Genomic DNA, 13,338 nt, shown 5'->3' on the forward strand with positions numbered 1-13,338 from the left:
TGACATGTTATGTTAAAACTATATTAACTAACAGCAGGGCGTATGATGCTTTCTCTTACGGCATTTAGAGTCTGGGGGAAAATGTACCTAACATTTACACTCGGCTATTAAATGAAGCTTGAAACATATATTTCTTTTAGATCTTTAAATGCATGGGGGGAAAACTGCATAAGCTGGCTACTTTTTAATACATTCTAGGTAAAAAGTTTTAGATGTGCACCAAAAGGCAATGTTTTATTAACTGGAAAACACGTGGTTATAAACGCGGCCACCCCAAATGCCATGTTGCTGCAGGGAAGTGGAGCACAAACACCCCCGAAGCGGCTCTGCAGAGCGCTGGTAAGCGTGTGAGGCTGGATTATGGCCTGCAGGTACGGGGAGGGTTTCTGATCCCTTTGCCACCTTGTAGGGATTACAGGTTTGAATTAGATATGGTCTGCCACATGCAGCCAAGAGGGAGGGACCGTTAGAGGGGACAACAGAGGAGGATCACATGGAATGTTTGAGCATCCACACGTTGTCTTGTTCCTGGCGTCTGAACTCTTTCAAAGAAAGTATTTTGTCTCTGCACAAACAAAGGCTTCCCGGGGCGGCTTGGTGGTCCGGCGGTCTGAATACCTACGTTTTATTCTAATAAAATATTGACTTTGTGTAAGAATAAACCATAATTCAAGATCTGTTTAGCACATAACCTCGCTCTGAAGGCTGTAAATTCCTGATTTGGCGTGCAAGAAGAAACACCAGCGCAAATAATGCTCTTTTATGTCTTGAGAATAAAGTGACGTCAGAATACAGGCCAGGACAAGATTAATATCTGGCTTTGAACTCTAGGTTGACAGAAATGTGCACAGAGGGGCCAAAATCTTCTAAATCCAACAGCCTAGAGTTGTTGGGTTTTTTTCAGCAAATGTAAGCAGTAACTTAGGATCTAAGTGATGAATATGAGCTCGTGGACTTACCAGAAGCTGCAATGGTGATGCACAGAAGCAGGATAGACCGCGTGAGGTAACCCTCCATCTCTTATTGCTTTTTTTTTTTAGGCTCAGGTGTTGGTAAAAGCTGAATCTCGGTCTCTGGGGTGTGAAGGCGCTCAGGCAGCGGTTGAAGTGTCCTTGTCTAGTGGCGGAGAGGCAATGGCTGCAGCAGTGGAAGAGCAGACAGTCGCAGTCTTAAAAAGAATGAAAGGTCAGAGGGGAAGAAAGAAGAATCCAGTGAGGAGACGTGATCAGGATATGACCAACTCCTAATCTCGTGCATGTCACTCTTGTGGTCAGACAAGGAAAAAAAAAGGGCATAACACAAAATATGAACGCTGAATAAGCCACAAAAGTGCTGTTTACCTCTTTTTCCATGCAACAAAATGTCCTCTTAAACAATTGAGAGCCCCTAAAGGGTCATTTAAACAACAGATTGGGAGAGAGATGTTTTTAAAATTTCTTAAATTCCCTCATAGGATGACAGGAATTTCCACATGAGACAATCCCACAATATTTCTCCCCTTCTTCCTGGCGCACAATGAGGGTCTGAACCCAGGGGTTATCTGCTGGTCACTACACTTCTGGCCGGCTGTTTCAGGAAGCGCCACGGCATCGCTTTCTTTAAATAATATCACAATGCGGCGATCAGATAAGGAGGAGGCTGCTCTTGTTATATGAATCATATAGAGGGGGAAAGGAAGAGCCTGTGTAAACTGTTTACGCGGCTGCAAAGGAAAACAAAAAAAAAAGTCTCAGAAAAAATGTCTTTAACGAGTAGAACGGCTGCTTAAAGTGAACTTCAGGAATAAATAAAGTGCACGGTGAAACAAGAGACTGGGTCTAACAAATATTAACACATTAATATTGATGGCACTCTAGAGGCGCAGAAGTGACATGGACAGTAAAGGTCCACTATAGACAATCTGCTTTTTGTCTTGACTTTCTTGGATCCAATATTTGGCAACTTCTCCACCGTTATTTGAACACAGCATCGACAATAATTGACCGGTCCAGAATCATAAGGAATATAAGCGCTGCTGCCCTCTAGGCTTTCAGGGAAATATGGGAAAAGGCGAGCGCGTTAAAAAGAAAGAGAGAGAGAAAAAGAGGAGTTTTCAAACTTACCTTTTTAGAAGGTGGCTTTCTTGAATTAAGAATGATTTATAATCCACGTGCCAGGATGTGGCTGCATTCAGCAATGTGACGATGCCAGGACTTTCCAAAGTTTTTGTGCCGTCTGGGCGGTGCGGATTTACTTTTGTTACCCCTCCCACCGGAGTTTTTTTTCTTTTTTTTGTGAAAGCCTAACAAGCGCTCTCCTTCTTATTGTTATAGCACTGCCAACCCATGTCAGTATGGTAAAAAAAATAATACACATTTCACTGGTGATTTCACTTTCGTGGCAAATTGGAGTGCTACTTTAAACAGTAGTGTTTAAACTACTTCTTACATAGTTTAAATAAATCTGTCGCTAAATGAAGTAACAGAAGTCTTTGGCCCACCGATGAAGTTTAAAACACAATTCTGTCCTGTTGCAGTGTTAATTGGGAAGAGGGTGTCTGTGGAGACGCTCCTGCTTGAAGTAGGCGGGGCTAAAATTCAGCTGACAGCTGTCACTCAAGCGACACGATGAGCATTTCTTAATATCTGTTCCTGTCACATCAGCGCCTTCAGTCGCTACCCAATAAATCAAAGTATCTGACCAAGGACAGTCCAAATTTCCACATGAACGCCCCGCCCCTTTTTTGGAGCACGCTTTAAGATGTAACTTGTGTGGACTCGGAACAGCTAGGTATCCCAGAATGCATTTTGCATTCTGCTGTTCCGTTTGAAGAACAGGCGAGAGGACTCAGTAGGACCATCCTGCAGAGTCAAACTTGTCGAGTCCGAACTACCAAAAATGACAGTCCAAGGATCGTGTTCTTGGTATTTGATCACCTTATTTTGGTTTGCGGGTGGTTCAAAACCACACCTGCAGATACTACTTAACTGCGACCAAAGAGAACGAGAAACAGAGATTTTTACAAAAGTTTTACTGGATTTATTTTAATATATGAGGTACTAACAGAGAAGAGTCCTGCCTGTAATTACTGCACATACAAGAGTCAGCGTTGAAGCTACAATCAGCACAAGAAACGTTCTAAGAGGTAACTCCACGTGACACATCTGCAACACAGTGCAACACATGTGATCTTGACAGGAGAAAGCGCAATGTTGAGTTTTTGTGTGAAATTACAGTCTCACGTGTTCAGCGTGACAAGAAGGCATGGATGTTGCCTTAAATGTTTTTTTTTTTTTCCCCACTTGTCTACACATCAAATAAGGTCCACCTGCCCTGACCGGATTCCGTGGTCTCATGATGCCAGAAATTTTGCTCAATTTATGGTCTGCACTTTAATTTTCCATTGCGTACAGTATCTGGTCGCATGCAGCACTGTCCCTAGACTCACAAGCAATCTTGTAATCGGCAGCTTTTGTATGCCTCAGGGAAGCAGCTCCAGTGTCATTACAGTGCCATTATGGAAATTGCACACCTATTATCAGTTAAAGGTCGTTGCTATATTTTAGGAACCTGGCGCATAATTTAAAGATATTAGCGAGTCCATTTTAGTGAAAATTATTTACCGGGTGATACTGCAGGGTACCGCATTGTGTCAAATTGTATTGACGCAAACACCTGTCAGTAGTGATGATGGAAAATAACTTGATTGGTGTTTTAGTCACCGTAGACTCGTTCGAGTCTTTTGATGAAATAGATAAGTGGAAGGACTAAATGAGCGATATACTGGAGATGTACATTTAACCATTTCAGCAAGAGAATTTAAAGTTACTGGGCGTTGTTGTGACTTGTGATAGCAGCCTAGAAAAAGGGTTTAATTTAACTAAAAGTCCAGAATAAAGGTGAAGATACAAGAGGCAAATGCACTTCCTGTTAGTTGCTGTTAGTTTAGGCCTATCAAATTGGTGTTGCAGAGGAAATCTGCACAAATAGACACGATAAGAGCACTGATCAAACATTAAACTATTGGAAACTTGTTAGTTTATTTGGAGTAAAGCCAAAAACAGTGAGCGCAAGCTTCTCTCCGAGCACTCTTTATCTTTTACTTTGTGACGGTGCAGTAGCCAGAGTAAGAGCTGCAGAGAGTAGACACAACATCCTTTCTGTGCTGAACAGACTCAGAGGAGTCATCAACCCATCGAATCAACTCTCCACACAAAATGTGTTGGCAGAGCAGAGGAGGAGGGGGAAAAAAGAGGGGAAACCAACAGGCACATACTTCAACATTGCCACGATAGCATTTATAATTACAAAAACATCACCAGCGACTATGACTATCTTTCTCGCGGTCTGTATCGTGAGTTTTGGGTGTGAAAAACACAGTGGAAGGAGTTTAAATGGTTCCTAGAATGCTGATCCTTTACGCGGTATGAAACCGTGATCCGGGAACATGCTATTTGCACATTGCAAAAAGGAAGTGCAAAGAAAAACTGCATGTTGCAGACTGAATACGGCTAAATATGTCATACGCAAGTCTTGAGGTGCAAGTATTGGCCTGCTTTGGCAGACATAGCAGATGGTTGCTGGTGCCAATAAGGACTTCAGTCAGAGCCAAGACAGGTGTCTCCCAACAAACCAATCAATCACATATTTAGGAAGCTGTCCAGGCACCTTAAATTATACATTATTGATGTCCACTTTAATAAATTCACTATAAGATACGATAACAAGAATATATCTTCTTCATTAATGCTTAGACTATACACACATCGTCCTGTAGACAAGCCTACCCTGTGGTTAATTTAGGGCTGCAGATAACAATAAGCATTTGATGAGTAATATACAAGGGCTGAAAACCCACAAAGAGCAGTCATACAAAGTGTTTTGTTTTCCATCGTTGATATTCTGACTCCATAAACTTGACCTCATTCTTTCAGGCAGCACGAACAAAGACATGCGCATGGGATACGGCACTAAGTGGAGACAATTTCATGCTGCTTGTGTTGCGCTAAAAGCAATCCTCTGGTAGTTCGGGTGCCTTGCATTTAGCAGATGAGCAATATGTCACGGCTGGCAGTCACCTCGGGTGCTCGGTTCACATCTGAGGCTGGCCAAAGGACGCTTCTGCAGTAGGGCTCTGCTTCAATGGCATTCCTTTTTTTATTGCAGCCAGCCCCGCAACTCTAGCCACACCCACCCCTCAGTACACTTTTTCAATAACAGGAAACAATCGGCCTTCGTCTTTCATCGCAGGTTGACGTTGGTTCCCGCACGGTGCCACTGGGTCTCTGTGGTGCCAGCGAGCCAGCCAGCCAGCCTGCCTGCCAGCAGGCCAGCCAGGGCACCGCAGTCTACAGCAGGGTAGAAAGACAGGGAGAGAATAAAGAGTATGCGCCAGCTTGCTCGTTTCCTTATCGTCCTCCGGGGGGGGATCTGACGCATGGCCCTGCTCTGGTAATATCCCAGACTGATACATGATGAACAGAAGCCTATCAGCGTTACAAAGTCATTTAATATACATCTACAATCCCCTAAGGTAGCTAAATGACAAGGCCCTCATTACAGAAAAGTCCCATTTGTAAAATAATATCTCACTTCTGAGTGTAATTCAAGGTTTTGCAGTCGGGTTTCAGTTAAGTGGGGACCTGGTTAATTTTTAAAGGGGGTTATTTTCTCAGCAAGTTGTTTAAAGCTGGAATGTGACAGGTTTTATTTATTTATTATTATTACTGACACATGCTCACCCTCTTTAAAGTCACCTGTTGGATTCCTGACGTGTGGTTTTGAAGCTCAAAAACGTGGTGGACACAGTCGCCGCCATCTTGGAAATGACTGACTCCGTCTAACTCGTGGCTAATTCAAAAACGGGGGAGGAAGCAGAGGTGAGACGGACGGGTACACACCCCTGTGCTGTTGTTATGAATCAGGGAATTGGCTATTTTGGGATTTTAATGCGGAGGTCTATGAGGGTTGACTCACTTTTGGAGCCAGCATCAAGTGGCCATTTGAGGAACTGCAGTTTTTGACACTTGACGTTGGATTCATTGCTCATTCCTGGAAGTTATTGCTTGCCATATTGTACACCGTATTCATTTCTGTGTCACTGATTTAAAAAGCAACCATTCATGGCAAACAGATGAACACATGCACAACACGCACACAAATTCACGGTTCATCTAATTTGCCTCGGTTGCAGTCTTGCACAGAGAGGGTTTCATTTGCACATTTGCAATTTGCTTATTAACCAGTCTCCTATGGGTTTATTCCAATATTAAGAAATGGACATTTACTTCAATAATCACATATAGTATGCAAAAAACTATCTGCATGTAATGAAGTAATTACTGCTCTACACTGCATCTCCCACATGGAACTATTACCATTCTAATAAAACAGGATTCAAAATTTAAAAAATGAATATACTGTGCTGTTCCTTTGTTGTAGAGGCTTTGCATTGCTGCAGTATTTTCTTTTCATCATCCGGCTACCAAACAGAAATGGGTGTTTAGCTCACTGCTGTCTTTATTTTAAAACTACCACAGGGGGGCTCTGAAGTCAAACACTTTCAAATCCTACACACTGCGACTTCAAGCAAATTCTTCCAGCTCTCTCGAATGCTAAAATGTTCTCTGCTTGGTACATCATGGGGACGTAATTCATAGCGGGTTAACTCGCCTTTAGCTCCCGGAGCTGCAGGATTCTAAATCCACACAGACGGCGAGGCTTTTTGTCTCTTCCCCGCATTCACAGACGTGTGCCTCTTTCTTCCCGTCTCTGTCGTACGTGATGAATTCCACCGCAGCCCCTTTGTTTTGCACCTTTATTAAGTAAGGGCAGCATTCCTAGCATTCAAGCGGCATCCTCAACGACTTTATGAAGGCCCTTACAGACGCCTCCTTGTGATTGACTTTCCGATGAACACATCCTGTGCACCTTCAGAGGCCGTTTTCCTCTTCCTCACCCCTGCGGCGCAAAGTCATGATCAGAGCCCTCCTCGGAGAGTAGTCCGGATACCTGCTGCAGTGTTTGCCTGGCCAGCTGGAAATATGTGTGTGTCGTAGGGAGGAAGGTGAGAGGTAAAGGAAGACCACTTGTTCATCAATGCCTCAAAGGAAAAATTTGGAATAACAGAAGTGAACTATGGCTGCAGCAGTGTGTCCTGTTTCCTGTTGTGTCTGCATCCTCCAGCACCTTCGCCGCTTTTTCCTAATAGAAAAGCAGTTCCCTTTTCCACTTAGAGGTGTTGTCAACGTTTCATCTTGTTTGCATTTGTGCAAAATTACATAGAGTGTCACCCTGTGCCCTATTCAGTAGCAGTAAGCTGTAAAAATGCAGGTTTTTAGGCATGGACTCCCCAAACAATTATCAAAGAACTACTGGCAACAAAGGCCAGACATTTCCTCACGTTTTCCTGTCTGGACCAAAAAGTTGCAATTGAACAAACTGCAAGGAGTGTGTGAAAGGAAATAACTCTTCATACCAGCAGGTGGCAGTAGCCTACATTCATTCATTCATGCAAAAGGGGAAACAAGAAGAGCTGCGGTTAGCTGGGAGGCTAGGATGCTAGGAAGAGCTACAAACCGTCCTTCAGAGCTTTTTGCACGAGGCTTTAAAACTCAAAGAGCCTTCTGCGTGACCTTTTGAACTCAGCCGCATTGTTTATTTCCTTTTCTCGTACGCTGCCTTGCAAAGCCGATGGGCCAATCTAAGTAATCTTTTGTTTCCGTTCCGCTGAAGAGCCGCCAACAGCGGCCCGGGCCGGTGCCAAAAGCTTGGGACAAAACTGCCAAAATGAAAACCCCCAGATGCTCGGCCGCGGCCGGACGCTGGCCAAGGACCTTCAGCTCGCTAATAAATATCAAATATGCTTCCATTAAAGGCTACTTTAATTTTCCTTCTTCCACACATACCACATTATAGACACCCAAATGTTACATGTGTACATCTCGATGAAATAAAAGTAGAAAATAATTAAAAACATTTCTGTGCTTTAAATATAGTTGGATGCGGATTCATAGAAATGTACGTATGAAGTTTACGCTGGGTTGTTGAGAAAATTTAAAGGTTTCAAGGTTCACTGTATACAGAGTTTGACCAGTTTTTCCCACAGTGTGTGATCTCAATGGCACATGATAATAAAAGGACTCTATATGGCAGTATTTAAGAGGAAAAAAAGATTGAGTAAAGTGCAGGTTGCCTTAAAGGTCCTGTATGCAGTACCTTTGAGTTGTATACAGCCACGTACTGCACATGTTAAGCACAGACTTGAAGCAAGACTTATATATTATTTATAAAGAAAGAAAATATATATATACAGATGCTGCCTTAAGCAGATTCCTGCAACTTTAAAACTTTAGATTCTTATTGCTGGGATGGTTTTAGAGTTAAGGCTTTGAGTCTTTGAGCATTAATGACCTTGTGTATTTTGTTTTTTTCTCTTCTTTTAACCAAGATGAGTTGAAAAGTTTCTGTTGCTGATCATGTTTAGTCCTTATGAGAAAACGGGAAAAAATAAAGCGACAACCATACACAGCCCATCTAAATATGCTGTTTTACTACAACACATCGATAGCCTTGGCGACCTGGGCGAAGACTTCATCCACGGGCAGCTCGGAGTCGACCTGCAAGCGAAGCAAAAAGGAACCCACGTGTTAGTAAAAATGTTGTTGTTTTTTTTTGACACAGGATTTCCATTTTGTTTGTCGCAGCAGTCACACACACCTTCCTGACAATGCCACGGCTCTCGTAAAAGGCGATGACGGGCTCGGTTGCTTTGTAGTACAAGTCCAGGCGCTTCTTGATGGTCTCCTCATTATCATCAGAACGGCCGCTGGTCTCGCCGCGCTTCAAAAGCCTCTTGACCATGGTCTCTCCTTTGGCATCGACGTACAGCAGCAGGCAGGGCTTGCCGATCTGGGGGATCAAAGAGGCGTTTGTTAGTTTCTCACTCTTTTATGCACAGCTGCCGGGGGTGAATGATAAAACGGCAACAATGTCGGCCTCGCTCCTACCTTCTTCTCAAACTCCTCTCCCTGCTTCACCTCACGGGGGTAGCCATCAATAAGGAAGCCCTTGGAGACGTCGGCCTTGGCGATCATGGCGTCCTTAATCATGTCCAAGACTGTGTCCTGCAAGCGGGCACCAAAAAATACGATCAACCTTCACTATTATGTAGCATTTCTATTTTTTTTTTTCTGTGCACATTTTTGTTTGATATTTGTTTGATGAAAATGCCAAATGAAGGGGACCGTCTTACCAGGGGCACAAGCTCTCCCTTCTGCATGATGGCCTGGAGCTGCTTGCCCCTCTCAGAGCCAGAAGCCACCTCGGCTCGGAGCAGATCCCCAGATGACAGATGGGTGTAGCCATACTTTGCGACTATCTTCTCACACTGGGTGCCTTTTCCAGAGCCAGGCCCACCTGGGAAAAAGGGTAAAAAAGGAAAAAAAAAAAAAAAGAAAGCAGTTGTAGCACAGAGGAGATAAATGAGCTGCTGGCAAAGTGTTAGGAGCAACCGAGCGTACTCACCCACAACAAAGATGATCTTGGCGTCTTTAATTTTGTCTGAAATGGACACGAACAAAAGAGGTTATAAATCCACACAAAATATGCTTTTTGCTTTTTTTTTTTTACCCCTACAAAGAAAAGGATTTTTGCAACGAACCGTCCTGAGAGCCGGAGCAAACGGCAGTGCCACACGGTTTATCCATATTTAGTCGCAGAATGCGGCTTCACCTGCTGCAAACAGGATGTCCTCGCTGTGCTTGCTTTGGTTTAGGTTTGCTTTTACTCAAACGGCGTTGGCATGGCAACTGTTTCCACCCAACGATGTTATGCATACAGTCAGATGTTCACAGTAAAACTCCAGGACAAGTCTAAAACTAATGAGGAAGAACTCTGTCTTAAAATAATGTCCATTAACAACTATTTCACATAATTAATGCCTTTCATAATACATAATTTGGTGATAATTAAATATAGTATATTGTGTTCCTCAGTAATGGTTGAATGCTGGCACCTTAGAGCTACCTAAATGTGAAGTGTCTTCTCAAAAACGACCAAAAGAGGGCAGCAGAGCCCTTGAAGACACCTAAAGCCTTCCACTGCTTTTCTTCACCTTCATTGCTGACTAAGAACAAACACACAAAATAAACATGTTCCACCTCATTAACCATCACACATTCATCATCTTACATCGGGTATTGATTACCTGCCATTGTGTCGTGTCTGAGTGTCTTCTGTCAACTGCGGAGACAGAAAAGAGAGACACAGAGGAGTCAATAAACAGAAAGACAAACATAAGTCATACAAGTTGTCAGTTGACTGTCTGGGTTTGTGCGTGTTATAATTTGGTGGTTTATTAACTTAATTATTCATTTTTGGGGTTTTTTCAACAGCTAATGCAAAATTGCTCCAATTCCTAAGTCAAAGTATCTGTTAGTTAAGTCTGCAATACTCTATTCAAAGCATTTTTTATCATAAAGAGTTATTTTCCACCATAACACCAACATGACATGCATAATGTAGCACCTCTTGCTTTCTGCACAATGGGTGCAATATGTGCGTTCTCTTTTTAGTAATGCTGGTGTTGCATAGAGTTGTCATGCATATAGAAAAGTCACATTTCAGTGTTTTTTTTAGAGGAGGCTGCACAATGTTGCTGCATTTAAGTTATATTAACGAGTCTTCTAAAGCCATTTGAAATATATTTTGAAAAGCAAAACAGAACCTGTAGTGACTTCCTGTAGATTCGGCAGTTGTGACAGACAGTGCAAGCTTCTCTTTTTAGGAAGTTATTATTTATGCCGCCAACAGTAACAAAATTCTAGTCTCGCCTGATTGGCTAGACTGTTTGTTTTACATGTTAGTGGTACAGAATATGTCTGAAAAGCGCCAGAGTTGTTTCCTGTTTACACTTCTCTTTTAGAGTGCTCAGAGAGACCAAAGAATGAGGAAGGAGACTGGGCGAGCCGCTGTTGTAAATGGATATGTGCGAGTAGCTGCTTGCCTGTGTCATGTGCCTTGTTAAATGAGTTCGAAAGGGCTGTTTGAAAGTGGGCGTGACATTACGTTTCAAATAAAACGGTATTCCCCACGCCATCTGTATACAAAGTCATTATCGTGTAGTTTCACCTTCACAGTTATGCAAATTCCACCCATTGTGCCCGTTTCTAAGCGACACACATCACGCTCATCGCCAAAGTAATCCGAGAAGTTGCTGGCGTTTGGGATTTCTTGGGTTACTTGGTGACTCCAAACTTGGATTTGAGTGCCAGGGAAGACAGAATGATATGTGTGACTCTAATATTTATCTTGTTCGTCATGTCCTAAGTGCAGTTTTGAATATTTACGGTTTTACAATCCAATCTTGATGTGCACAAACCACGAAAAGAACAAATGGAAAGACCCTGCGTGTATTTTTATTTGCTCTATTGTACAAGAGCTGCAAAACTGGGAAGTGACATTGATTCATAGCTCGAACAAAATTTGAATGTGACCCGGTGACAATGTGTCTGTTTGCTCCCCGGGCACATGACTGCTATTCAAATAAAAACCTTGTCCACGTAGCGCCAGATAGGAGGAATGAAGGGTGCTAGAAAGGTGATCCAAGTAGTGTCACTGCAGCAGGAATAAAAGCATCATGTTGCACCGTGTTAAAGTATGCTAAATTACATTATCACTGTGTTCCCTGGTTCATCATATAAATACACTTGAGCAGAACACATCCCAGATCTGCAAAAGCCACCGTCTTGTTCCCTGATTCGCACTTGCGGTGCACCTCCGTGCTGGTGGTGCTGGTGGTGCTGCTTCTCAGGTGTCTAGTTTTTATGTCAGCGGCCTTTAACCCTGCTCTTTGTAAATGTCACTTGGTGGCTTGGGTCTGAGTCAGCACGGAGCCGGTTTGGGAACCCCATTCCGCCCTAGTATGGTGCCATCCTTTGAGGCTCATGCTTTTTTGGCATGTCAGACATGTTCCTGGTTGTAATACAGTGCATGTAGCATTACACGGCTCCTGAGTGCGAGATATTACATGTGAATGCTGCATGAAAACGACAGTGCAGTGGAACAAAACGTGGCTTTCCTACAGAAGGATTGCTCTGCTGCATTTCCCTAAATAAACTGTCATCATATTTGACACGTGGCATGACGTTTGAGCTTGATATCACCAAAATAAATAATGCAAATTAAATGTAGAAGGTAAAAAGTACTGCAGAGCCTCTGATGCATCAGTGGTGACCAATTCATACTTGCGATTCTTGTAACTCTACCCTTAAATTGCAATATAATGATCCCGGACTACCCTCAACCCCCGCCCCAGTGTCACTCCATGCACCACCCTCATGTCTTATTACTGTTTTTTAAACATGCAGCCTGGCTAAAAAAAGACTCAGACTGCAGCTGTCAAGGGATATCGTGTCAACCATTCTCCAAAAGCACATGAAGCTTTCGACTGGCTCCCCCTGGAAGCAACCGGAGTAGAAACAAACCGTCCTTTTAGCACAGTCTCTCTGTGTAACAGTTGGTTACTGAGGCGCGCCTCTGTCTAATTGAGAGCACTGTCCCTTTAAGGGGGAAAACAGGGGAACCTTTGACGTCAGTGCAGAGGGAGATATTCCATGTTGTTTGTGAAGGGATGGAGCGGGAGATGTTCAGTTGTTGGCTGTTTTCTGTGTCCCAGGTGGAAAATGCACTTTCATGCGTGCACCCGAGAATCAATAGCACTCAGCCCCTGATCAGCTGCTAATGGCCATTAACCTGTCTAAAAGCACGGCAGAAGGCTTAAATGGCCAGAGAGGCTTGTATGAATATGCCCTTGAAATGGCTTGCAGGTTCAGGAAACCTACCATAAAAGTGGAGGCGATGAAGATGGAAAATCAAGGAAGCAAATAATAACCGGTGATAGCAGCGTGTATTCTTTTAAGACAACTGTTATGCAACCCATTCAGTGCCACTGCTGTGAATGACACACAAGACTCACATGCCTGTGCACTGCAAAGACATGCCTGATCCCCTGAGTGTCAACCATTGTCAGCTGTGACTAACGAGTGTCCCGAGAAACCAGATGACAGTTTGCCATTACAGCCTCCGCTTCATCTCTTTTCACAGCCCTGCCCACTCCTGCCTGTCTGCTCTCCTTCTCTCTGACATCTCCCAGTTCATCACTCCCCCCTGCCTGACACAGTTAGACTGCGAGCTCTCCCTCTATTGAGCCTTTGTCCTCTGTACTGACCTCTCTTACGCGCTGCAGCTCTAGATCCCAGTGCAAGGGGCTTGCTGTCCCTGGATCCCCGTGTGTGTGTGTCTGCACAGTTCCTACTGCACGGCAGCCCTCCCTCCTCCTTCCTATGCCTTTTTATAGCT

General features: G+C 43.6%; 2 protein-coding genes across 3 annotated transcripts in view; both read right to left on the reverse strand.

The window, feature by feature from the left end:
* The window catches only part of eng (endoglin), a 37,061-nt gene extending 35,693 nt beyond the window's left edge, over positions 1–1,368 (reverse strand). The window contains exon 1 of the mRNA XM_084572437.1: positions 960–1,368. Coding sequence (XP_084428563.1) covers positions 960–1,017 — 58 coding nt within the window. The 5' untranslated portion in view covers positions 1,018–1,368. The remainder of the gene's footprint in view (positions 1–959) is intronic.
* A 6,476-nt stretch (positions 1,369–7,844) lies between these two features.
* ak1 (adenylate kinase 1) lies at positions 7,845–13,328 on the reverse strand. 2 transcript variants are annotated; one of them, XM_084571716.1, is made up of 7 exons: positions 13,208–13,328; positions 10,187–10,221; positions 9,505–9,540; positions 9,233–9,396; positions 8,988–9,104; positions 8,698–8,889; positions 7,845–8,597 (listed from the first exon to the last, which is right to left on the reverse strand). In XM_084571716.1, exons 2-7 carry the CDS (start codon positions 10,191–10,193, stop codon positions 8,532–8,534), a joined length of 582 nt encoding a protein of 193 aa, XP_084427842.1. In that variant the 5' UTR covers positions 10,194–10,221; positions 13,208–13,328; the 3' UTR covers positions 7,845–8,531. The 2 variants fall into 2 exon arrangements, with proteins under 2 accessions (XP_084427842.1, XP_084427843.1); XM_084571717.1 differs by lacking the exon at positions 13,208–13,328 and adding an exon at positions 10,706–11,009.
* Between the last annotated feature and the right edge of the window lie 10 nt (positions 13,329–13,338).

Source organism: Chelon labrosus (genome assembly GCF_963514085.1).
Source record: "Chelon labrosus genome assembly, chromosome: 22".
Classification (NCBI taxonomy): Eukaryota; Metazoa; Chordata; class Actinopteri; order Mugiliformes; family Mugilidae; genus Chelon; species Chelon labrosus.

What these genes read in the sequence shown, in the direction of transcription:
- ak1 (XM_084571716.1), bottom strand. An exon ending in GAGAGGAGTTTGAGAAGAAG is followed by an intron (nt 8,890 to 8,987) that starts GTAGGAGCGAGG and finishes TTGATCCCCCAG; the next exon opens with ATCGGCAAGCCCTGCCTGCT. An exon ending in GCCGTGGCATTGTCAGGAAG is followed by an intron (nt 8,598 to 8,697) that starts GTGTGTGTGACT and finishes CTTCGCTTGCAG; the next exon opens with GTCGACTCCGAGCTGCCCGT.